Below are 27114 nucleotides of genomic sequence, written 5' to 3' on the forward strand. Positions count from 1 at the left end.
CCTAGTTTGGAGGCGCCCAATAAATAGGAAGGTCTAGGCACAACTAAAAGTTAGGCGCCCATGTGAGTGCTTAAGCACGCTTAAGAGCAGTGATTCTGTAACAAGGCACCTAACACAAAGCCACGCCCACACCTAACATGCATAGCGACCTATTTTTTTGAAGGCCATCTAAATCGCTCTTTCTTGATAGACGCCTAAGTTTCAATTATTGCTGATTAGAGAGCTTAATTGAGCTTGTTATTCAATTTAGATAGGCACCTATCTAGATGGGTGCCTCCATAATAGCTGCCTAACATTAGGTGCGAGTTACAGAATTTGGGCCTTAATCCTCCACTTACAATGACTTCGATTGTGAGCTCACTAGGGATAAAGTACCTGCATTTATAATATAAGTAAACTGCTTTGGTTGTACCACAGAAAGATGGTATATAAAAATCCAGGACCCCTTTTTTCAGTAGTGCAGATTTCTCTAGAGCCTTAGCTAAGTGAGTGCTGCAAATGTTAACCTGCTCTGACACCGCAGTTGTCTTTTCATCCTCACAAGGATAATCCAAGGCCTTTAAGAGATTCTCAGCAGTCAGATGTTTCTCGTCTCTGATGTCCTTCCAAACTCTGGAAGGAGCCATTTGCTCCAGATGGTCACAAGAGAAAACTGGATTCGAATGTGGTCTGTCCGTGGTAGAGGGCAGATGGAAATAGACTATTAAAAACTATTTTTTAAAAATGCAAATAAAATGATCAAAAGTCACAACAAATGGACACATTCTTCATTTTTATTTGTAACCTCTCTCTCATCACCTGCATGCCTCCCTACCAGAGGAAAGCTATGCTGGGTGATGTAGCAGGACTCAATAATGTTCAGAATGCCAGTCAACGAGTACTGCCTTTCAAGACAAGCTCAGCCTCTTATAAGGAAGAAAGTGTGGCCGTAGTTAGGAATTCACAGCAAAGAAAAGGTTACTGAAGTATTAAAGCAGGAAAAAAGAGACACTTGAAAGCTGTGGCATGCGATGACATTTGCATCAAGGGATTCAGTGAATGTGCTAAACACCTACACAGTAATTCCCATTATCACAAAAACAAGAATAGGGGCTCGGTAGCCCCTACATATTACTTCCTTCCACCATATCTCCCACTTGGTTTGGTGGCTGCAACATAACAGTTCCCATCCCATTGAGATAGTGGGCCGCAGTGACACCCAATAATAGATCACCTGTACCACTTCTCAATCCTCTTTTCTAATGTAAACTGTACCAAATAGCTTCTTCCTCTCGTCTCTTATATCTCTTGCACTTCCCATCCCTTCACCCATTCTCCCCTAACCCTTATCTTGCTGTCCGCTTACCTCCCCTCTCCTATACCCTCTCATTCCCTCTACCTCTTCTTTTTCTGTTGCCGTACCCCCCCTCTTCCTATCTAACCCTTCCCCACACTCTCCTCTCGTCCTTATCCCCTTTACTGCTGCCTCCTTTGTGCCCTGCATTTTCTCACTCTGCTGGCCAATCTGTCCCCAAGAGCTAACAGTTCTTGTCATGAATTATGCAGGCTCCTATAGACTAAGGCATCAATCTGAGAAGCCCTAAGCTTGGGAGTCACTCACTTGTGTTTCTAACTCAGTCTTGCTTGTCGACAAAAAAGCAATGTTACTTACTTATAACAAATGTTTCCCATAGGCAGCAGGATTGATCAAATGCACAGGAGCCCTCCCACCTCTCGGAGAGCTGAATACCTGTTTAAAATTTTGGAACTCACCAAGGGAGCTGAGGACACAGCTGCACACAGAAAGGGCTTAGCATGCTCCGAACTTTACACTAAGGTCTGAGTTCTGGGACAGCAGCTCCGTCCCAGTGCCATCAGATGATGCCATCCACTTGTACACTTTATCAATTCTACGGACTGTGGAAAACACTTGTTACAGGTAAGCAACATGCTTCAGAAGAAATGTATGTGACATGTAATAACTTCAGAAGAAATGTATGTGATATGTAATAACTTAAACAGCGATTAGGAAGGTATTTGCTCTGTAATATGAAGTATAGCATTTGGTAAGATGGCCTTAAAGATAAGCAATCTTGTTAATTGTTGTGTATGTACTTTTAATTGTTGTATCGTGTATGTATATTTTTGTAATCTGCTTCGGATAAAAGCGTACTACAAATAATAATAAACTAAACTAAGCTATTGTGCGGTAAGCTTTAAGGACTAGATTATGTAAGCAGCGCCTAAATCGGCCGGCGCCTTAAAAAAATAGCACTGGCTGAGTGTCATTCACACTTAGGCGCTATTTACAGAATCAGGCTTAATAAAAACTTAGGTGCCGGTGATGTAGGCCAGGGTTTTTACTGGCCTACATTGCAGGTGCCTAAGTTCTTTAGAGAATAGCACCTTGTAACCCTGGGCAAGTCACTCAATCCTCCACTGCCCCAGGTACATTAGATATGATTGTGAGCCCATGGGGACAGATAGAGGCAAATGACTGAGTACCTCAATGTAAACTGTTTAGTATATAAATGACAAAAAACATCTAGCAGAGCCTATGTCTGTCTCTATCCCAAAACACGCCTACTTAGGTGTTAGGCGCTGCCATGTGCCTACCTTATTTAGAATCAGGTAGGTGCCCATTGGCCAATTACGAGCTTGTTAAAACTCATAATTGACGCTATTAAGGTAGTTTTGGCAATTATGATAGGCGCCTAAAAGGTGCCTCTTATAGAATTCTGGCCCTAAGTGATTATGAAAATGTAATCTTATCTCCCTACTGTTTAAAATCCATGAGTGTTTATTTCAATTTTCCCTCATTCAATAGGTAAAAATTTCAAGAATAGATAATATTCCCAGTGAATTTAATGAACAATTTAAATGTTAATCCCAATCCCAGAGTGAAGAGAAGGGATGATTAACCCTCTGACTTGATAACATAAGAAAATGAATTAAAACAAGTTCACAGTTCAAACAAAAGTCATGAAATTCATCAGATTTATACATTTTTATTATAATCTGAATATAAGTGACATTTAGGGGGAAGTTATCAACCTGGGCATTATCAACCATTAATGTGCTATTTTACTGTTAACCCCTGTTACTAGTAACTAGCCCCTCCCTTTTATGACATCACATTAGGCCTTTTTTATCACCAGTCGCTGTGGTATTAGCTCTGACGCTCAAAGGAATTCTAATGAGTGTCAGAGCTAATAATGCCGTGGCTGGCAATAAAAAAGCCTTATGTGGTTTTGTAAAAGGGGGGATGGGTAGGTTTCACTGCATAAAATGGGACCTCTGATAAAATAATTGGTCTTAACAGGAGCTCATGCTGATATCTCCCCTCCCCCCCTCCTCCCTTAAAGAGCAAAGAATGACTATACAGAGATACTTAACATTCAATTTACACCACAGCATACTTTTTTTTTTTTACAGAATACAGAAAAAACATAAAACTGTTTAAATCAAATAAGGACATTACATTTCCATGATATATGTGGGTGCCGAGGCACCATTTTATTAAAAACATAGTTTACACATTCTTTTCTTTTTTTTTTTTTTTTGCTTTCATTTTTATAACACTGTATGATATTTATACCAATACATTTCAAAAGCAGGAGTAATGGGAGATTGGCTAAATATATGCAGTTGCTAGCTACTCTTCTGAGTGAATTAGCACTAATTTTGGAACTGAATCATGAGCAGAGTAACTGAAAGTGTACAAATAATGGGAAAATAGGTTGAATGCAATCACAAAATTACAGAACCGCTATATGGTATGATTTGTCCGAAGTCACGTGACTTCTCATAATCGTTTTACACACAGCGCATAGAAACAGGAGGCACAAACTGATAGCAAAGATGGCTTTAACCAGACGCACATGACCAGTGTAGTTTGTTCAAGCCGCAACAAAAAATTCAACTGGTTAGGTTGTAATAATTCATAGGATTAAAAACGAACATCTACATTTGCTGATAAAACTTCTATTTGCTTGGCAATATATTTGCCAACAGTGTGTGTGGATACACTACTTGGACATTCTAGCAAACATAAGCAGGGATACATACCCCATCATGCAATACATAACTATAGCCCCCTCTTATCAAGTCACATTAGGGATTTTTTTTATCACCGGCTGCTGCAGTAAAAGCTCAAGCGCTCATAGAATTCCTGTGAGTATTGGAGCCGCAGCAGCCGGCGATAAAACCCCCCCTAAGTTGGCTTAATAAAAGGGGTTCCATATGCTGGACCCATGTTCTTCTGGTATTTTTATTCAGTTTATGAAAATTATAAAATGAAGGCCTACACCAAAAACTCTTTTCAATAAAAAAATAAATTCCTAGAGCCAGTTTAGAGGATTAGCAAATTTTTGGACAAATGTGCCAAATGCTAGCAATATCTCCACGGGAGATTTAGTGTGCTGGAGAAGGGAGGGAGGCCCTGTCTCCAAATGAAGAGCACGCTATGGAGATTGGGGGGAGGAGAAGAATCAAAGAGAGAAAAAAAACACACTTTAATGAACACTGCCACCAGGGGAACCTAATTCTCCCTGGCACGGCAATCCCTGATTGATGTCCAAACTGGCTCTGTAGGCACACTTAAAATGTGTAGGTTGTCTAGGCCGGGTCATTGAAAAATCAGCAAAAAACTGTTTGCGGTGCCAGCTTCTCAGATAATCACATTAGGTGGAATATGTTCATGGCAACGTGAACTGGGAGTTGCTGACCCTCAAGCTAAATTCATGACACCCAAATCCTTAGAGAAGTTTCATTGAAGGCAAAAACATACTTATGGGTTGAATTAGGAAATCTATACCCAAGAGTAGCAGATTGACAGGTAACAATTCTGATGGAAGGTTTAATCGAACCCACATTTTCTTCCCAGCAATATATAATAATTAAGAAAACTTGCAACTGAGAACCCAATACGTTTGGGGAGTATATAATGCATTTCAGCATACAACAGCTGTCCATTAATTACATTCTCTTAATTTATGTACACGAACACTGCTACGCTTGAACATATTGTACAGAAAGAAACATGGTTATTTGGCACTTCCTTTTTAAACAGGAGGCACTTGTCTGGGCTACTTAGTGAATGCCTTGCTTTGGCGTTAACCTACCTATATAAATATAATGCCTTTTTATTAACAAAATAAATTTGATATCTTCTTTTTCTTCATGACAAAACAGGTATAATGATCAGATACATATGCTATGTACAACAAAGCGCCTCAGTACCATTTAAGAAGCATTTCTGGCCATGGAATTGGTGTGCACTCAGCCACCCACCCCATTCTATGGACAGACTCTGTGGTTAATCAATGTGTCCTAGTACTACATATATAAAAATAAACTATGTATTGGAGAAAACAGTTGATTGAAACAGTTGTTTTGGGTGGATGCAGTCTGCAGATAAAATGCCCCTTCAGTATTCAGTTACAATTCAAAAAGCACAGGCCTGCATTCCAAATACAGTGCCTTTGGTCACTACAGCTGGATCTGCCTGGCCAAGCCATTCTCTTCATCGGAAGGTAAGGCAGGCAATACTTCACATGGCTTGTTTTGATAGCTTCACTAAACATACAACTGTATTACATCTCCTTTTTCAACAAGAATGCTACAAGCATTATTACAATGTTTATACAGTCTAACTATAATACACAAAACAGTATGATATTATAAACATTAGGCAATCTGATTAAAAAATAGAATATAGGTTAGCTTGTCATGTTCAGAATATGCCGGGTGACAGAAAAAAAAAAGGTCAACTCGTGGGGATTAAAAATGTTTACACAGTATTTGTCACAGACAACACAAGTGGCCATTTATCACTGTTAGAACACACATTTATGTATTTATGTGAAGTTTACAGGAATTCTGAAGCATAAATACATAGAATAAAAATGGCAGCAATTATACTCTGCATATTAATGCCTTGCAAATTTGAAGGTAAATACACACACATACATATATATATATAGACATATTTTACATGTACCCGGTAGTTTGGACTGCCAAATAAACCACAAATGGAAGTTTATATTTGAGGCATCAGTTCTGAGTAGTTTAACAAGGCACAGGAAATTTGTAATATTGCGTCTCATCTTGAAATGTAGATATGTAAGTGCAAACTAAGCTGTAGGTGATTCACTTTTAGTGGACTGACATAGTCTGTCCATGGCTAATTTTCAAGAGTCTGAACCCGACTTACATCTTGTTGGCTGACCTCCTCGAAAACACTATGCCAGTGGTCTCAAACTCAAACCTTTTGCAGGGCCACATTTTGGATTTGTAGATACTTGAAGGGCCACAGAAAAAATAGTTAATGTCTTATTAAAGAATGACAACTTTGCATGCAAAATTGTGATTTTAAATTCTAAAGTATCAACTGCAAGAGACAGGATTTTGGTGCAGTCCTCAAGGCTTTTTTGTAGAGGGAGGAGAATCAATATCTGACTTATGCCTGGAAAACTCTGTGCCTTAGGTGTCCGGTGGTCGCGTCTGCAACCGCATTCAGCTCTCGCCTCCTCCAGCACCCGGACCCCGATTGTCCTCTCCACTCCACCTCACGAATCGCGTGTAGACGCGGGGAAAGCGCTTCATTGAGTGAGGTTACAGCCACTGAGGCGGTCAACGTTCTAGAACAATGGTAACATACCCGAGGGCCTCAAATTAGTACCAGGCGGACCGCGAGTCTTGAGACCACTGCACTACGCCATCCCTGAGACCATATCACAAAGGTGATACCTGATTAAAATATCTCACCTAAAACAAAATAAAACTTGCAGTATTTGAACTATACTCTAAGTAAGACATGAGTAATAAAAACGGGGGTCAATATTTAGTCAGCACATTGAATGTAATAATTTAAATGGCAGGGCCAGAGTTTAAAGTAGCACATCTGTATTCATACCATTACAGGTACAAAAAGTGGCACTGAATTCACCTATGTTGACACCTATACAGTAGACTCTCTGTTAACCAGAACCCAAGCAACCAGAAAAAAAAGAAAGAAATACTGTAATACTTTAAACGAAAATGAAATCAATTTTCTGGCAGAAATTTACGTATAAACTTGGCATACCACCCCTGAGTATGCCCATGCTTCTACCATATGTCCAGTAGTTTATCTGGAATATTTTATGGTATGGCATAGTATGGAGCCTATTTATTAATACCCTGTTTCCCCGAAATAAGACTATCCCAAACCATTAGCCCTCTACTTAAGATTGACCCCTGAAGCCTCCCCCCCCCCCCCTGGATGTCCTCGACACTCCCTGACTCCATCCCTGACACTAGTGCTGTCTGATTTGCTGGAAAAAAAAATCGGACTCATCGATTCAGCAACTCACATCCCTGCTGCTTTAGGAAGCCTCAGAGCGAAGGTATGTCAGTTTCACAGTGGGAGAGTCGGTGGGATTCTGCTGCACAGGGGGATGGGTGAGAGGGGAGGAATGATGCTGCACATGGGGGGGGGAAGGAAAGAGGAAGAATTGGGGTGGAAGAAAGGAAGATGATTGCTGTACATGAAAAAAAAAATAAGACATCCCCCCAAATAATCCCTAGTGCATTTTTTTGACCCAAAATTAATATAAGACACTGTCTTATTTTCAGGGAAACATGGTAGTAACTGTCAAGCAATCAGAAGCTACATTTATCCGGCATCTATCAATTCCCATGGGTACCGGTTAACTAAGTCTCTGCTGTACATTTAGGTGATATTATCTGGCTAGAAGCTGAATATCAGCGCTATCTGAATAATTTAATAGCTCGCCCTTGCTCCACTCTCCCTCTGTCCCTTCACTATACACACAGGGCTAAATCCTGTACATGGCGCTGAAAAATAAGTGCCGATAAAAATTAGCGTTAAGCGCTATTCTGTAAACGGTGCTCAGAGCTGGGTGCCATTTAGAGAATAACACGAAGCATTGGGAGCCACACCCAATTTTGTGCGCGAGGGTTTACAACAAATAAAAGCTGGTGTAAATTCTTGTGCCTAAATTAGGTGCGGATCCCTCTTCTGCAACTCTGTATGCAAATTCCAGGAGCGCCCCTGATTTGCCCTTGCCCCTCCCATGGATGTGCCCCCTTTTCGGATCTGCACATAAATCTGACGCATGGATCCCGGCGCCTAAAGATACGCGTGTAAATTTAAATTAATGCCAATTAGTGCTGAGAATTGATTACCAGTGTCCAATTATCAGAGCTAATTGGCTTAATTTGGCAATTAAATTGCGCAAATTGAGCACGCACCCACATTTGTGTGCACAATTTTTAGCACCGTATATAGAATTAGGGCAATAATATCAGACTGTTTAGCCCAACAGTATCTATATAAAGTCCAAAATTCCAAAGATGGGGAAGCTATATGCTCACTGGCCACCATCATATGCATAACTTCATTTTAATATTGGCCCAAATATTTTTTCATCTTTTCCTCACTTTTCAGCATGCTATCGCTCTCTTTAGTCCAACTCACATCTTTATATCAAAAACATATCTCTCACCACATCACAATGTATATCACCTCTTTCTTGCACTACCCACACAGTTCATTCCAAAGAGACTGAAGATCAGCCTGAGTCATTGAGTCTTTGGAAACCAGCATCCCCATCCACTTATTTGAAGAATTCAACCTGCACGTATCTTTATACAACATACAACATTTTCCTCTTGACAGTTCCTCACTATATATCCGTCTCGCAAAAAAGATGAAGGGAAAAGTAAATGATTTGACAGTAAAGAGGTGGCCTAGGTATGTTGATTTGGAACAATAAAACCATTATATAATGGAGGCTGTGTAAAATTATACACCATCCCCGCTCAACTGCAAAATGTTACATTTATGTCCGTCATGGATTCCACTGTAGGCAAGTGAGCGGAGGGGAGGGTTGGAGGAGACAATTTTTGGTCTGTAAAAATGGTGTTTTTAATCCCATAATCCTGACAAAATCCATCCAATGTAATATGCACTTCGCCTCCAAGGTAGGTATGGATATGAGCTAAGCAGACTTGCAAAAATCACGAACACTCTTCTAGAAAATGAACTGATGTGTATTGTCTGTGCCAAGATATATATTTTTTCTTCTGTTGCCATCAATATTTCGTTCCAGGGAATGGTCAGATTTGGACTGTTCCCAATACACTGTAGGGATCTGAAAAGGGAAGAGCGAGCTCTGGATTGAGCCCATAGATAACGGCATGTATTTCAATTTTTCTTCTGAGAACCAATCATGACCTTTGATACAAAGTTCACAATTGCGCTGGCCGGCTGCTCTGGATCATGTTCTGCAAACAGGTGACAGACATTTTCATTGGCGCTGCCTTGTTTTCGTGCAATAAATCCAAAAACTCTGTGGTAGAAAAAAAATACACAAATTAGTGTGCAAAATCTCATCCCCAAAGGTCTTGGGGAATTTCACTGATGGCACATTGCTTACTCATTGGTATAGTAGCTGTAATTTCACCGGCACATACATATACACATTAAATATGACAATGTAAGGCCAAAAAGCAAACACTAATAGTTGACTGTAAAAAAAATCTGTTATAACCATTAACCATCAAGTAAATGCATTATTGTATAAACTGAAAGAAACAAGGACAGAACAGATAGATGCAGGTATGTGGCAAACTTTACTCATTTATTATCACTGATTACTGTTTGAAGGATTATTCTAATTTCAACAGTTTTCTCACATTAATACAAGTACGAGGAGGAAGAAGGAAGATTCAATTCAAATTATATAGACTGAGGTAGATTCTATAGCGTTAATGTAAGAAATAGACCCTTCTTTGTCCTCCAGTTTAAATGGCATCAGCGCTAGGATTCTGGTGCCTACAGTTGTCTCCTTTATTTTACATAGACTCTCCCTATCACTGTTCCCAGTCATTGCACCAATGGTTCTGAGGCTCAGAACCAAGTATCAAGGCAGTTCTCTGTGTCCTGACTTATAAATTTGGGTACCAGTTGTCCACCACATTGCCACCCCCAGAAGCTATGAAAGCTAACCTCCATAACATCCCCAGCTCTGGTCAACTCTATATTCAGAAGAACCAAACCAGGTGTTGAACTGGAGACCTTCAGAACTGCCTAATCCAAGTTTTTCCTCTCTGTTGCCTGAGGGTCTGACTTCTTCACATAAGCACATAAGAATAGCCTTACTGGGTCAGACCAATGGCCAATCTAGCCCAGTAGCCCATCCTGACGGTGGCCAATCCAGGTCAATAGTACCTGGCAAAACCCCCAAAAGTAGCAACATTCCATGGTATCGATCCAGGGCAAGCAGTGGCTTCCCCCATGTCTGTCTCAATAGCAGACTATGGACTTTTCCTCTAAGAACTTGTCCAGACCTTTTAAATACCAGCTACATTAACTACTCTTACCACATCCTTTGGCAACACATTCCAGAGCTTAACTATTCTCTGAGTGAAAAAAATATTTCCTCCTATTGGTTTTAAAAGTATTTCCCTGTAGCTTTGTGGAGTGTCTCCTAGTCTTTGTAATTTTTGATGGAGTGAAAAATCGATCCACTTGTACCCGTTCTATTCCACTCATGGTTTTGTAGACTTCAATCATATCTCGCTTCAGTCATCTCTTTTCCAAGCTAAAGAGCCCTAACCTTTTTAGTCTTTCGTCATACGAGAGCAGTTCCATCCCCTTTATCATTTTGGTCCGCTCTTTGAACCTTTTCTAGTTCTGCTATATCGTTCCTGAAAAAGGCAACCAGAATTGAACACAATACTCCAGGAGAGGTCGCACCATGGAGCGGTACAAAGGCATTATAACATTCTTAATCTTGTTAGCCATCCCTTTTTTAATAATTCCTAGCATCTTGTTTGCTTTTTTTGGCCGCTGCTGCACATTGGGCGGATGGTTTCATTCTACAATGATACCCAGATCTTTTTCTTGGGCACTCACCCCCTAGGTGGACCCTAGCATCTGGTAACCATGAATTGGGTTTTCTTCCTAATGTGCATTACTTTGCATTTGTCCACATTAAATTTCATCTGCCTGCAATTTTTTACAACCTGCATGCGTTTAACGACTTGAAATAGTTTAGCATAATCTGCAAATTTAATCACCTCACGGGCCGTTCCAATTTCAAGATAATGTATAAATAAATTAAATAGCACTGGTCCCATTACAGATTCCTGTGGCACTTCACTATTTATCCTCCTCCATTGAGAAATTAGCCATTTAACCCTAGCCTCTGTTTTCTATCCAATAACCAATTTTTAACCCACAACTGAACTTTTTTTTCCTATCACTAACTTTACTTTTCTCAGGAGCATTTCATGAAGAACTTTGTCAAAAGCTTTCTAAAAATCTAGATACACTACATCAACCAGCTCATATTTATTCACACCTTCAAAGAAGTCAAATACCATAATGTTAACATTAAAAAAATGAGGCTGAAAAATCATAAACAACTTACTTTGCAGAAAGCCCATCTTTAGTCCACCTTGTTTCATTAAGAAGAACAGAAGCAGGGGAAGGGAAATGGGGTGGGGGAAAAAAAGAAAAATGACTATTTGGTTTATTACTACAACAATAGCCAACAATAATTTCAAATAAAGTCGCCTTACTTTCTCTCTTGTGGATCCAAAGCACAGAAAATGACAGTGTTCACAGGGTAGTGCCTCCGGAAGAAGAGCCTAGCGAGAAAAGAGCAAAAGGCTTAACCAGATCATCAGCAATGACAGTACCATTAGAAATATCAAAGTCCAGTAAGGTTCACAATACAACTGCAGATTACATGTAAGGGGTGAACATTTCAAAAACCTAAGACATTGTGACAGAAATCCTGTTAGTCCCACAGTAGACATGGGGGAAGATCCTGTATGCCCCAGTAGAAACCTTGTCAGGAGAACTGAGGGATATCCTGGAGCTAGAGAAAATCCTGTGAGCAGCCTTAGGACAGGAGCCTTAAGAAAGTCCAGAGCTCAGTCTGATAGCAGGGATACAGGGCTCTTTAAGAACTTTTCCATCCCTGCTAGGAGTAGGCGGGGCTTTATGCCGAGAATGCCATTTCTTGAGCCTCCCTTGTCAGACAGGAGGAAGGCACAGCTGGAGCAGGAAGTGGAACAAAGGCTGGGAAGGAAGTCTGTTCTAACAGCAGAGCAGGGCACAGAGCAGAGCAGTTCCCCTGAGGAGCCTACAGATTATGACATGTAGGGAATAGCTGATTGTGAAGCTAACCCAGCTGCAGAGAAGTTGGGGGAAGAATGTCCTATGGATTCCATACAGGATTCTGATTTTTCTGGCTTTGTGCATTCTGAACACACAGTTGTAACCAGCAAACTCAAGATGCCCAAATGTAATATTTATGTATCTAATTTTGCACTGCTTTTTAACCAAATAAATTTTTGCATTTCTTCGTGCCTCTTGAATCTGTAGAACAGTCTTAGGGGTCCTATTTTGTTCATTAAACAGTTAGCACCCTACTGCTGCCTAACCTGTTTTAATTGGCATGGTAATTGACCGCATTGTTTAAAACCGATTAAAAACTCATAAAAAAATAGACGTCAGGAAGCATCTACAGTGCAGGTCCACAGCAGGACGCCTAACGGTGCCTTGCACCTAAGTGGGTGTGGTTAGAAGAGGAGCGGAATGGACTTAGGCACTTTTAGGCACGATTCACTAACTTAGGTGTCTACAATGTAGGCCAGTAAAACCTAGGCTTACATTGCAGATGCCTAAGTTACTGGTAGACGCGATGCGTTAAATGGCCCCTAAGTATGATTGATAACCGATTTAGGCGCCATTTATATTGTCAGTATATAAGGGCAGTCACTGTTCCTTGCTGGAATGACAGCACATGCTACATTGCATGTGAACTGCATGCCATGTTAGGTGGCAGGAACTGGGTGGAGAATGGGTGTGGACTGTTCACTGCAGTTAGTGCATTGTACTTACCATGTGCCGTTAAAGAGCAATTCTACAAACCAGGCACATGCCTCTATGTACTCCTTGCATGCACAACTGTGTAATGGTGTGTAAGTGGCTTAACAAAGAGGGTGTACACATGGGTAGGGCTTCTTTCTTACGACAGCTTTTATATATTTTCTCCGGTTTTGTCAGACAGACTTTTTGCCTTCGTTTAAAGTGATGCATATGGTTTGTAAGAGTCTGGCTATTTAATGATATATTATCCATTAGGTACACAAGGCAACAAAAAAAGTTTTTTGGAATCATCTGACAACACAGCATATTTTTCTAATTCAGTTTTTCATGCTGATTTCAGTTCTGTTATTAGTTTTTTTTTCAGTCACATAAAGTTTTAAAGTTATGACTAATGTTAAGTTTATAGCGTTTTAGCATATAGGGTTTTAAGAACTGCAGCATCAACTTAAAGAAATGTTGCAGTATCTTTGGTCTAAAGTCAAATAAGCACACATCATAGCATACTTATACTGGACTGTGTCACTTAGCTACCAATATTTCTTCAAAAATGTTTAGAGTATGATTTCTTTTGTGAGTTACAACATAAGAACATAAGAAGTTGCCTCCGCTGAGGCAGACCAGAGGTCCATCTCGCCCAGCGGTCCGCTCCCGCGGCGGCCCATCAGGCCCATTGCCTGAGCAATGGTCCCAGACTATCCCTATAACCTACCGCTACTCCTATCTGTACCCCTCAATTCCTTTATCCTCTAGGAACCTATCCAAACCTTCTTTGAAGCCTTGTAACATGCTCCGGCCTATCACAGCCTCCGGAAGCGCGTTCCATGTGTCCACCACCCTCTGGGTGAAAAAGAACTTTCTGGCATTTGTTTTAAACCTGTCCCCTTTTAATTTCTCCGAGTGCTCCCTTGTACTTGTGGTTCCCCATAATCTGAAAAATCTGTCCCTGTCTACTTTTTCTATACCCTTCAGGATCTTGAAGGTTTCTATCATGTCTCCTCTAAGTCTCCGCTTTTCCAGGGAGAACAGCCCCAGCTTTTTCAGTCTGTCAGTATATGAGAGGTTTTCCATACCCCTTATCAGTTTAGTTGCTCTTCTCTGGACTCCCTCAAGTACCGCCATGTCCTTCTTGAGGTACGGCGAACAGTACTGGACACAGTACTCCAGATGCGGTCACACCATTGCACGATACAGTGGCAGGATGACCTCCTTTGTCCTGGTCGTGATACCCTTCTTAATGATACCCAACATTCTGTTTGCTTTTCTTGAGGCTGTGGCGCACTGTGCCGACGCCTTCAAAGATGTGTCTACCATCACTCCCAGGTCTCTTTCAAGATTACTTACCCCTAGCAGTGATCCTCCCATTTTGTAGCTGAACATTGGGTTCTTTTTCCCTACATGCATGACCTTGCATTTCCCTACGTTAAAGTTCATTTGCCATTTTTTGGCCCATTCTTCTAGCGTCGTTAGGTCCCTTTGCAGATCTTCGCAGTCTTCCATGGTTTCAACCCTGCGGTAGAGTTTGGTGTCATCCGCAAATTTAATAACTTCGCAATTTGTTCCCGCCTCCAGGTCATTAATAAATATATTGAACAGGGGCAGTCCCAGCACCGACCCCTGCGGAACTCCGCTCGTGACCCAATGCCAGTCTGAGTAATGGCCCTTTACTCCAACCCTCTGTTTCCTGTCTGCCAGCCAGTTTTTGATCCATCGGTGGACCTCCCCTTGCACCCCGTGTTTACACAGCTTTTTAAGCAGTCTTTCATGCGGTACCTTGTCGAAGGCTTTTTGAAAGTCAAGGTAAATGATGTCAATGGATTCCCCTTTATCCACCTGTCTGTTTACCCCCTCAAAGAAGTACAATAAGTTTGTGAGGCATGACCTACCCTTGCAGAAGCCATGCTGGCTCGACTTTAGCTGTCCATTGTTTTCTATGTGTTTTCAGATACTGTCCTTAATCAGTGCTTCCATCATCTTTCCCGGGACCGAGGTCAAGCTCACCGGCCTGTAGTTTCCCGGGTCCCCCCTTGAACCCTTCTTGAAGATGGGCGTGACATTTGCAATTTTCCAATCCTCCGGGATCTCTCCAGTTTTTAAGGATAGGTTACATATTTGGCGAACTGGCTCTGCTATTTCGTTCCTTAGTTCCTTGAGTACCCTTGGGTGAATGCCGTCCGGACCTGGCGATTTGTCGCTCTTTAGTCTGTCTATCTGCCTGAGGACATCCTCTTGGCTTACCTCTAGTTGGACCAGCTTTTCATCCCGATACCCATTTACAATGTCCTCCGGTTCCGGAATATTGGATGTGTCCTCCCTCGTGAAGACTGACGTGAAGAACTTATTTAACCTGTCTGCTATCTCTTTTTCCTCTTTTACCACTCCTTTTTTGTCTCCATCATCCAATGGCCCCACTTCTTCCCTTGCCGGTTGCTTCCCCTTCACATATCTGAAGAATGATTTGAAGTTTGTTGCTTCCCCCGCCAGTCTCTCCTCATATTCTCTTTTAGCTTTCCTAACCACACGGTGACACTCCCTTTGGTGTTCTTTGTGCTCCTTTTGGTTGTCATTTGTTTGGTCCTTTTTCCATTTTTTGAATGATGCTTTCTTGTCACTTATCGCCTTTTTCACTGCAGTTGTTATCCACGCTGGGTTTTTGTTCGGTTTTTTTTTGCACCCCTTCCTGAATCTGGGGATGTACAGGTTCTGTGCCTCTTGCACTGTGCCCTTGAGTAGGGACCAGGCTTTTTCTACAGACTCCATCTTCCTTGCGCTACCGTTGAGTTTCTTTCCCACCAATTTCCTCATGCCATTATAATTCCCTTTTTTGAAATTGAGTACTGTTGCTGTGGTTCTTTTCACCTTTGATGGTCCAATTTCCAGCTTGCACTGGATCATGTTGTGATCGCTGTTTCCTAGGGGTTCTAGCACCGCCACCTCCTTTGCAGGTCCCCCTAGCCCGTTGAGGATTAGGTCGAGAGTGGCATCCCCCCGTGTTGGTTCCGTGACCAGCTGTTCCATGAAACAGTCCCTCGTGGTTTCTAGGAATTTGGTCTCCCTTATGCAGTTTGAATGTCCAATACTCCAGTCTATCCCAGGGTAGTTGAAGTCTCCCATAACCATCACGCTTCCGCTTTTGCATATCTGCCTCAGCTCAGCCTCCAGGTCCTGGTCGAGTGCTTCCGGTTGTCCAGGTGGGCGATAGTACAGGCCCAATTTTATGTCTGCTCCAGTTCCTCCAGGTAGCTTAATCCATAGTGATTCCAAGTCGTCCGCCCTTACTGTTGTTTCCATTCTGGTTGAAGGTATGGAGTCCTTTATATAAAGCGCTATTCCTCCACCCTTCTTGTGTGTCCTGTCCCTCCTGTAGAGTTTGTACCCTGGTATGGCCACATCCCATTTGTTGTCATCAGTCCACCACGTTTCTTTGACTCCTATTATGTCCAGGTCCTTTGTACTGGCTATGACTTCTAGTTCTCCCATTTTGGCTCTTAGGCTCCTAGCATTAGTGTATAGGCAATTTAAGTCCTGGTTGTTTGCCTTTTCCGCTGGTTCTCCTCGTGGTTTGGTGCCCCTGCCAACCTCCTCATGGGTTGCCAGCCCCCAAGCATTGTTGTGTTCATCCCCATCCTGCGGTGTGTCTGTGTTGTCCTCAGCCTGCTCCCCCATGTTTGGATGACCCTCTGGCTCCTTTTGTTCTCTCTTAATCCTGCTTGCTAGGTTCGTTTGTGCATTGGCTCCCTGCATTGCGTCCTTGTGTCCTTTTCCCAAAAGTTCCCTCTCAGTCCCGAGCCCTCTTTTATAAATTTCTGGTTCAGTATCCTTGTTCGATACTTTGGTCCGATGTGTCGAGGTCAGGTCGACTGTCGGCTTTCCCCTTCTCCTCAGTTTAAAGCCAAGTCTATGCCGCTCTGGACGTTGCGTGCCAGCAATCTCGTCCCAGCCGTGCTCAGGTGCAGTCCGTCCCTCCTGTAGAGCTTGTTCTTCCCCCCAAAAGTTGTCCAGTTCCGTACAAAGTGGAAACCCTCCTCTTCGCACCATCTCCTCAGCCAACCGTTTACTGCTTGCAGCTCGGTCTGTCTCTTAGCATCTGCCCTCGGTACTGGCAGGATCTCTGAGAAGGCTATCCTCCTTGTCCTCAGCTTCAGTTTCCTCCCCAGGATCCTGAACTGCTCAGTTAGTGTAGTCCTGTTGTAGCTCCTCCTGCTGATGTCGTTGGTTCCAACATGGATTATCACCGCTGTCTCCTCTATCTCAGCTCCGTCCAGGATTCTCTCTATTCTGTCAATGACGTCCTTCGTTCTCGCCCCCGGGAGACATGCCACTAGTCGGTCCTCTCTCCCTCCTGCTATGTGACTGTCCACTTCTCTCAGGATTGAGTCTCCCACTACAATTGCAGACTTCCCCTTCCTTGGTTTTCTCTCTGGTCTCAGGTCCGTGTCGCGATCCGCTAGTTTTTCCTCTGGGTTATGTTGGGTCACTATCTCCACTGTCTGTCCAGCTCCTCCGCAAGGTCCTACTCCCATGGCATCTGGTGAATTCTGTCCAATTGTTGGTTCCACTCTGATGTGCTGTTTGTCCTGTGCTGCCACCATCCTGCAGGCCTCCTCGATGAATTTCTCGAGCTCTCTTACTTGCTCCGTGACATGACTCTCTCCGGTGGTATCCTCCGTTGGCCAGCACGGTTCCTCTAAGGTGCACAGTCCTTCCAGCTCCTGGACCCTGGCCTGCAGTCTCCCGACCTCCTTCCTCAGGCTATCCAGTTCCTGGCATCGACCGCATATGTACGCCTGCCTCCCGGAGGGGAGGTAGTCATACATATGACACTCGATGCAGTACACTGGGTAGCTCCGCTGGGTTCCTGCAGCCTCCATTTCTTTTTCCCTGCTCCTATGGTTCCTCGGTGTGTATGAGTGGTGTCCGGCGTGCAGCTAGCTGAAAGGGTAGAGAGAGAAGAGAGTAATGAGAGTTGTGTCTGAATTGTCACGGCACAACATCCAGTAGTAGTCAGCCATCATACTCCCATTCCAGAAACCTTGGTAGCAATGCTCCATTAACTGAATGTCCTGGTGAAAACATTCTCCTTGCTTGTCACTCACCATACCAAGATTTTCTGGAAAAAAAGTCAAGATATGAGTGCAAAAAGTGTATTTTAATGACATGCGACAGCCACGTTTCTGGTATGAGTAAAGGGGATTCTGAACTCCTTCCTTGTATGAAGGAGACTTATGGTTCCCCAGAAAGGTTTCCACTAACCACTTGATGCTTTCCAAGCTTCAAGCTCAGCTGCTGAGCATGATTGCTTAAAATCTTCATCCTACATAATGGACTTCATCTGTGGGCCTAAAAATATCCCTTCCTTCAGTTTTGCAGTACTGATTTTTGGAAATTTCTTCAATCCCAGCTTGATATGAAGAGATGGAAGAAATATTTTATGAGGATCCACCAATGGCATAAATTTCACACTGCTTGTCCCTGGGTTATAGGTATCCCTCAGCTGCTAGACACACTTGAAATAATGTTCAGCTATAGATCTGCTATCCCACAAGCACAGGAAACAGCAGTATTTAGTGAATCCTTTTTGCATTCCCCATTAGCATGCCAATGACCTTCAGATCACCACAGATGTTCCACTGGTGTGTTTTATAACTGATTGCTTCTAGTAAATTCTTCATATTCTCATAAGACTCCTTTAGATGAGCAGAATGGGCAATTGGTATACTTGATTTGGAATTTCCGTTGTGCAGTAACACTGCCTTCAAGCTTCTCTGTGAAGAATCAATATAGAGATGCCATTCATCTGGACAATGCACTTGTGACAAACCATTGATGTCATGACAGAAGCACAATGAGCCATTTACAGTGAAGAATGTTGTTAAGTTATGATTCCTTTTTCTTTAATGAATTATATTAGCATCTTTTGCAAGCAAGTGCTTTTGCTTAAGTCTTGAAGCAAGAAATTCTGCTTTTTCTTTTGAAAGATTTAGATCACAAATAAGATCATTGAGCTCAGCTTGTGTAAAGGTTTCTGGTTCTGAATCTTCCTCATTCACATCATCAGGATCAGATAATTCTGGATTGTGACCAGCTGCTGCATCATCATCATGCTCCACAGAAGCAAGTCCATCTTGTGGAGGTACAGGGACAGGCAGTGAGTCATCATGAGGAACAGGCTTAATAGCAGAATCCAGAGTAGGATATATAAATCGCTGCCTTTCGTCAACTGAGACAGTCACAAAGTCCGTTGGAACAACTGTGCTTTCGTCATGAATGAACCACAGATGTAACAGAAACTATCTGGATGATTAGTACAATGTCTTGGCATGATAAAGACTGATATTTGTCACCGTCTCTAGCATAAAAAAACAGACAACTGTCGATAACCCTCCTTATACGTTTATCCTATAAATGCAAGATATATTGCCCAATTAACGTTTATAATTATATATGAGCCTCATTACAAAAAGTGACGTGCTAGTGAAAATCTAGACACAGATTTGAAATCAGCATGAAAAATATTACAAAACCCACCTAACATTAACCCTGATGAAAATGATGTGTTGACCTGTGTTATTATTCTTGTGTTTGATTTCATTTATGTTTATTTTGCATTTCATCTTCATAGGGCAAGTTCACACTTTGGGGGTTTATCCATCTTATATGTTTCATAAATGCATGAGTTTCATAATTTAATAATTTTTACAATGGTTTTGCTAGCAATTATTTAAACCATATTTGTTAACGTTTATGTGGTGTCATTCTTATTTATGAATTGTATTTGTTATATTCATTAAAATTTAACATATGTTTTTATATGTGTTGGTTTTCTTATTCTTATTTAAGATATTTATTTTCCTGTTATGTGTGTTTGTTTATTTTATAGAGATTATTGGACCACAAAAGCAGACCTTTTGGCTGAAACATGGCCCGTGTTGGGTGTGTTGAATAAAACTTTTATGTATGCACATTGCTTTTTGTCTCCACTGTTTGTTTTGCATGGATTTTCCTATGGAGTATTGTTTCTGCCACAGCTACTAGAATTATAGATGAGCCAAAAGTGTTCCAGAGCACTTCAGAGGTAAACAGATCCTGTATCTAGATGTGTCCTACAGACCGCCCCACTTACTTTCTTTGATTGTCAGTCAATGTGATGCCTTGGGCAGACACTTTGAAGTGCACAACTGTGGAGACCGGAGGAGGATCCTGTGTCTGCGTTATGCTCAGGGCCTTCTGCACTGCTTGATAACCTGTAAGCGACTCCATTTCCACCGAGTTTAAATACCAGACGTTGCAGGCTGTAGAGAAAAAAGGAAACAAAAACACATTTTTTTTTTCATTAAACATGGACAGGTTTACTTGTATTAGAAATACCCATCTAGGATGGTTAGAGTTTAGACATTTAGGTTCTGTTATAGAATAGCTCCTATCACCACCCTCAGGGTGCCTAAATGAAATTGCCCAGTTATAGGAATGTCAAGCCAAGTGTGCAAGGCAAGGTAAAATATTACCTCTATAATTTTAAATCAAAATGGCATATCTTTCAGATAAAAAATACATATCCATAATCCCTCAGATGTTCCACTAAATCATATTTTTATGGCCCATTTTGTAAAGCTACTTTTTCAGTGTGTGTCCAAGAGCTGAGCCCAGTAGTATTTTCTTATTTTATGGTAAAGGAATAGCTTACAGGTGGTTAGAGTAGCAAGTCAAGAACCAGGAAGGGTAGGGGTCAAACTCTACTTCTCCCACTGACACTCCTTGTGATCTTGGGCATGCCACTTAACCCTCTGTTGCCTCAGATACAAATTTATCTTAGCCACGGAAATATTTGCTGTACTTAAATGGCATTTGCCTGGAGCTCAGAGTGGGAAAGGTGAGTAACCAAATCTAAAACCAAACTCCATTTCAGCTTGTGTGCGCAAGGAGCAGCTGCAGACCCAATGCAGTGCTCTGTGAGCTTTCTGCTTAACGTAAAGAAGTTAGTGCATGGTTATCTTGGTGGGAGGGAGAATTGCTGTCCTTAAAATGAATGTTCTACCATGTTTGTTATTTTTCTTTCAGTCTCTTCCTATATTAATCCCTTTGAGTCCTTACAACGGGATTTTCACTGGTTTGTTTGGGGGCATAATTCCCCAAGATTGGCTAAATCTATTTTGTGGCAGGGTACAAAATGGGGAAGTAGAGGGCTACCAAATTTGGTGTGGTATTACTAAGCTGGCCAACTCAAGCAATTGTTTCATAGAGAGTTTTCCCCTTTTAAACCTTGTGTTTTGTTACAAGTATGTTCCCCAGCTATTCCAATATGACATCTGCTTTGGGTGTCTCATAATGGGAAACTTTTGAAAGGAGATGTCCTTGCTAACCCTTATGTTCAACACTTGTTGGGACTTTGGCACAAAGTGAATAAGAAGTACTGTATAGAGGGCCGTCGAGCATTTCTTCCTTATCTTCTATTAGATTTGAACCCACTTTCCAGGCAGGCAGGGAAGGGGCAATATTTTTACACTGGGAACAACAGGGTTTATTTAGGTTTCATCAGTTTTTGGATGTAGGTGAAATGATCCCTTTTCAGGAGTTGCGAGATTTGTATCAGTTACTTCCTGGTGATGTACAGTGTTCCCCCGCGAATTTGTGGTTCGTGAATCGTGGACTCACTAATTTGCAGTATGCTCTAACCGCCTCTTCCTGTGCTAAAGTCAGGCTACACCAATCAGAAGCTGCATGTCAAAGCAGCTCCTGATTGGTGTAGCCTGACTTTAGTAACAGGAAGAAGCCGTTGGAGCATACCGCAAATGATTTTCTGCACTCGCTGGTGCCCCAGCTGCCCTCTCCTGCCTTTTGATAGGCACAAAACCCCATTTGCAGTTTTTGGAACTTCGCGGGTGTTCCTGGAATGGAACCCCCACAAATTTTGGGAAAGTACTTTATTTCCCTATTTACAAAATCTATTATACTGCCCATCAAGGATGGTTACAGGAGGATCCCGATACTGAAAAACTGGAAAATTTGTGTATGGCCTTAGACAAATTGAAGGGTACTATTTCCTTATTGTATAGATTCTTTAGTAATCGAGTTTTACAAAATATAAATTTATGACATTCTGGGAATTAGATATGGGTATCGAGCATACTCGTGAGTAGAAGAGAGTGTTTCTTGAGGTTTCTAAATCTTCTCTTTGTATGTTGATCAAAGAAATGCTTGTAAAGTTCTCACATGCAGGTATTACATCCCTGATCGCATTACATCCATGTTTCCTAGTATCGCCACTGATGTGTGTTGGCAGTGTTTGTTTCAAATTTATTTAAAAATTTGATTAAATCACGTTTTCAGACTTTACAATAAAATGGGGAAGACAGATGAATTGTCTGGGAGACAATAACTTTTTACCATATATGGTGGACCTGTGGGTTGATCCAGTGTTTTTGGTTTTTAATTATGGAATTGGGCCTGGGAAAACTTATTTGGTTGGACTCTCAGGTGTGTTTGTTGGACTTACATAATAGACGAGAGCGCCGCTGGCAAGTGCACTTTAAGAGACTTGCTTTGTGACTGCTAAATGTACTATAGCGCTTAAATGGAAGCAATTGTGTGGACCAACGCTTCTGGATTGGCACTTTAAGTTGACATCCTTGGTTGAACTGGAAAAGTTGACTGATTAACATCATGGTCGCTATGATCCCACTCAAGAATTATGGACTCAACTGGATTTGATTTTTTCACAAGCAAATTGGGGAGGTTTGGTATAGTGGGGTTGACTTCGCTGTTCATATTTTTTAGCTGACTAATGCTGTATGGTATACATGGTCTTTGTAAAAGAAAGGGGAGTGGTTAGAGGGGATCAGAGGTATTTGGGGAAGGAGGGTGAAATTTGATGTTCTTTGATTTTGTGTATTTGCGCCCCCCCCTCCCCCCCGAGAGGCTGTTGTAAAGAATTCTTTATGCTCGACAAAATGATTAATAAAAATTTATTAAAAAGACGTTAAAGTACACAAAATAATCTAAACTTTCTATCCCCTAAGTATCTGCTACGTCCTAAATTGGCAAAAATGTTTTTTCACCCAATGCACTAAGCTCTGAACTCACTGTTGGAGGATGTGGTAAAACATAAGTGGATTTAAGAAAGGGTGGACTGGCATGGTAGGTACTGGGGGAAACAAGATGGCGTCTGAGAAATAGATGTGTTATGCAGAGCTTATGGCCAAGAACGGGTATTTCCAATGGGCAAGTTAAATTAGAAGAATTCCCCTTGCTGGTGACCTTTCTACACAAAGAACTTTACACCTTCGATGCTTGTTGACTACTTTACCTTTCTGACCTCAAGGCAAGTTATCCTAGCACTACAAGAGAGAGAGCCTCTGGGTATTTTGAGAGGGAGATTTCTCTCAGCCTCAAGTCGGGGTCACTCCAAAGATGCAGGGTGCTGTGGAGAGCCCAACTCATAGTGTGTGGAGAAAAGGTGAAGCTAGAAACTTGATACTAAGTTGTTGCAGGCAGGTATAGCATTGGGTAGAATCACAATTGTCAGAGAGGAAAGATGTGGTTTTGGCAGAGCAGAGAATAGAAGCATGGTGGAGAGGGATACAGTGGAAGTAAGCAGCCATTTAGGACTGATGTACTAGCCTAGGATGGCGAAACCTGCTGCCTTGGTTCATTCTGAGACCATCACATTTTGGAGTCAATTTGACTGCTAAAGTTCCTTGGAGCAAGTTGTTAGTTTGAAAATTTAGATACTGTGGTCAACAGTGGTTTTAATGCAGGAATCTACTGAAAGACTGCATGGCAAAGTGAAGGCAGAAGCTGGGAGAACTGAAACTTTGGAAGGGTCCTAGTTCCAAATGCAAAAATTCAGCTCTGCTTGTGTACACGATAGTGACCTAATTCATAAAAAGCTGGAGGCTCTTGAAAATATTGATATTTGAATGTAATAATGCTCAATACTCTCTGTATATTCAATGATGTCTCCCAGGGATTTGTCCAAACAGTTCTTCATATATTTTCTAAATACCTTAGCCAACAAGGTGGAAGGAAGTGAAGCTCCTGGACTGGCCTGGACATTATAGTAATGTTGGAGTACTCAGTACAGGAGTCACTCAGTGTTTCATGCTCTCTGTCTCTGAATATGATAAGGATTCCATAATGAGCATTTTCCTCAGGGCCAGGAACACACTTTGTTTGATGGGTCAACATCTGTAGATATTTTCTGATCTCTGCAAGTAGAGGCAGAATCAACGCAAGCTGATTCTGCAGATGCGGCAGGAAGTTCTTAATCTGAGTGCACAAATTTTTGTTTGTTTTCTTTGAAAAGTTTAACTAACTATTCTGGAATAAGATATGCTTTTTTATGACCCTAAACAATGAAGGGATTTTCTTAATAAGCAAGTTACTGTTAGAAGCTAAGCTATGCCTATTGAATATTACCCTGCAATTGTATAAGATTTTATCTATTTCTTTTTTTTTATAGCCTTAGTAATTTACTCTCTTTGTACTGTGGGATTTTCCTCCCTGCTTTTACAGGCAGCAGAGGGGATCTTTCTATCCCCATAACCTTTTCCTGGCTCCTTATCAGCTGCTTTCCCTCCTATCCTACTCCTCATGGCCTTCACTCAGCTTCTCTTCCTCCTGCCCTCCCAACCCCTCCCCAGTTCTTATTCACTCCCAAATCCTTTTTAGACTCCTTTTTCAGCTAGTTTCTAGTCCTTATGACCCCTTCTTCACATTCCTACTGGTTGATTCTTGGCTGTTCCCCTCCATGTTCCTTTCTTTTAACTTGTTTTTATTGAAATTATACACTGATTGATTTGCTGTGGCATTTAGGCAGTATATAAAATTAAATAAAACTGTAAACTGTGTAACTTGCACTGTAGGCCTCTAGGAAAAACTAGGATTTCATCTCTAAATTATGCGCTCTGGAGAAAAGTACAACATGGTCAGCCTTCCGCACAATACTGTCAGACCAATTCCTTGTCTACATGCCTAAACATTAACTAGATGCCAACTCATGGTTGGGACAAAGAAATGAAAACAGAATGTTTTCCCACCCTCCTTTCTGGTCTGGGCCACTTTCTTATTCCCCCACTTATGGGTCTAGCATCCATCTCCGTCCCCTCCCCTTCACCCTGTGGATCCACCATCCATGTCTCCTCTTCCTATCCCCCCCCAAATTTGTTTTATCATTTGTCCCCTTCCCCCTCCATCTTCGCCTTCTGTGGATCTGCCCTCTCTCACTATCTCATTCTCTGACCGCCCCTCCACCCACATGGCATCTCCCTGCCGTCCTGCTCCTGAACCGACAATACCCTCCCTCCCTTGTGCAGACCTGGCCTCCAATCAATCTCCCTCCCCCTGTGGAGCAAGTATTTCTTACTCGTGGGCCTTCCCAAAGTAGCAGCGGTGGCTAGCCAGCAGAGGAAATGCTGTAAACAGGCTACTTGCAGCCAGCCCCACCAGGGCCTTTCCTCTGCCACGTTGGAACTGACGCAGCAAAGAAAAGGCCCTGGCGGGGCTGGCTGTAAGCATTTAGTATTGCATTCATCTTCAGCAACTGCACCCCGCTGGGTAGGTCCATACTTGTTTTGGATTCTAAATTTAGGCAGCTTGAAAGTTGATTGTGCAATTTCTCATATAGGGACATAAGCTGGCTTACAAAGCCATAATTCTAACCACATCTGACAGCCACAGAGAGGGTTCCCTTTACTTTACAGCAGACACTCTTGACAGTGCCAGCTGCCAGAGATTCTTTTGTTCCCAAACAAAGCAACTTGTGCTTTTGACCTGGCCTTTTTTTTTTTCCTTGTTTTGTCTTTCATGGGGATTGCATAGCCTTAAAGGCAATGATTTACCTAAGCCCCCCCCCTCCTTCACCAACTATTTTAAACTCTTTCTCTTTCATCAAAAGGAATGCGTCTACTTGTTTGAAATGTCAAAAAAACAGATGGAAATGACAAAAGGTATGTTCCAAAAGTAAAGAGTAATGGGCTGAGGGAGAACATGTCCTCAAACAGTGCAGAAATTTTCCAGTAAATCAAACATGCTGTGACCTTCAGAACTCTGAACAACTCTTAAATCTGGCCCTTCTGTAATCAAGCCTTAGCGTGCTTTTTCACTTGGAATTTTGTGCTAATTTAATATGGGTTTCAGTGTTGTAAAAGATTTGCAAGAGGTTGTGGCAGCTATTTTGCTGAGCTGAGGCAAGGGGCAGGAGTGAGAAGGCCATGCTCCTGCCCCCACTGGACCATCAGGTACTTAGGTAGGCCTGGGAGGCCTATCTAGACAGTGGGGTTGGGAGGATCTTTAAGGGGCTTCCCACAGCCTGAGGGGGGGGGGGCATGTTCAGAGGGGGCCAGGAGGGGGGATAGCAAGGGATGATCTGTTAAGGGAGCTCTTATATGGCTCCAAATTGGCTGTGTTGCATAAGCTACGGGTGATCAGACTGCCCAAAATTATCTAGTAAAATTCAGTGCCATCACCGACTGGAAAAACTGCCACAACCACATTTCACCATTAATTTGATTTTTTTTCTATCACTTCAGTCTCTTCTATGTTCTAGTTATAACTAGTTTTCTCATCTTTGTAAGTGATTTGCAGGTCTATGGCTACCCATATAACAATAAATACTGGACTGGTCTATGGCTAGTTTCTGACTGCCACTATATACTGCAGCTTTTACTAGTCTCTATTACAGATGTACCATCAAGAATAACACGGGAATGAACATCAAGCAATCAAAAGAAGCTGTAGAAAACAGAGAAGAATGGCGAGGACTGGCCTACAGAGTATCCAAGGGTCGGACATGACTGAATGAATAGTAGTAGTATTACAGATGTGCCTTTGTTAGAACTTATTCAGTTCACTAGTGTGTCTTAATATTTTTAGTCCATGCTAATTCAATTTAACACACATTAACTTACAAATTAATGCATGTTAAGTTGATGTGTGCATGTTAAAAGCTTTTAAATGTTCATTGAACTATTTCATTCACACAAACGTATGACACAAATTGAAAAAAAAAAAACCCCACACATGAAAATTGAGCAAAGGGCAAATGAGCTGAAAAACTATCTCAAACCTTTGCCTGCGCACATCCCTAGTCTTGCTTATGATGCATTGCTTGTTTGAGTGTTTTCTTGGTACAGTTATTCCTAGCTGTGGTTTTATTTTTATGCTTTGATTATATATTAATATTTATTTGATTGTAAAGATTCATTCAGAATGGTAGATAGATATCTAATATA

General features: G+C 41.8%; 1 protein-coding gene across 5 annotated transcripts in view; it reads right to left on the minus strand.

The window, feature by feature from the left end:
• Positions 1–6590: 6590 nt before the first annotated feature.
• The window catches only part of TNS3 (tensin 3), a 776331-nt gene continuing 755807 nt past the window's right edge, over positions 6591–27114 (minus strand). For all 5 annotated transcript variants that reach the window (XM_033930434.1, XM_033930433.1, XM_033930436.1 and 2 more), the window contains 4 exons: positions 20010–20178; positions 11572–11640; positions 11421–11447; positions 6591–9335 (listed from right to left, as the gene is read on the minus strand). In XM_033930434.1, the coding sequence (XP_033786325.1) occupies positions 9191–9335; positions 11421–11447; positions 11572–11640; positions 20010–20178 (410 nt within the window). In that variant the 3' untranslated portion in view covers positions 6591–9190. The remainder of the gene's footprint in view (positions 9336–11420; positions 11448–11571; positions 11641–20009; positions 20179–27114) is intronic.

The sequence above is a fragment of the Geotrypetes seraphini genome, chromosome 2 (genome assembly GCF_902459505.1).
Source record: "Geotrypetes seraphini chromosome 2, aGeoSer1.1, whole genome shotgun sequence".
NCBI classification, from domain to species: Eukaryota; Metazoa; Chordata; class Amphibia; order Gymnophiona; family Dermophiidae; genus Geotrypetes; species Geotrypetes seraphini.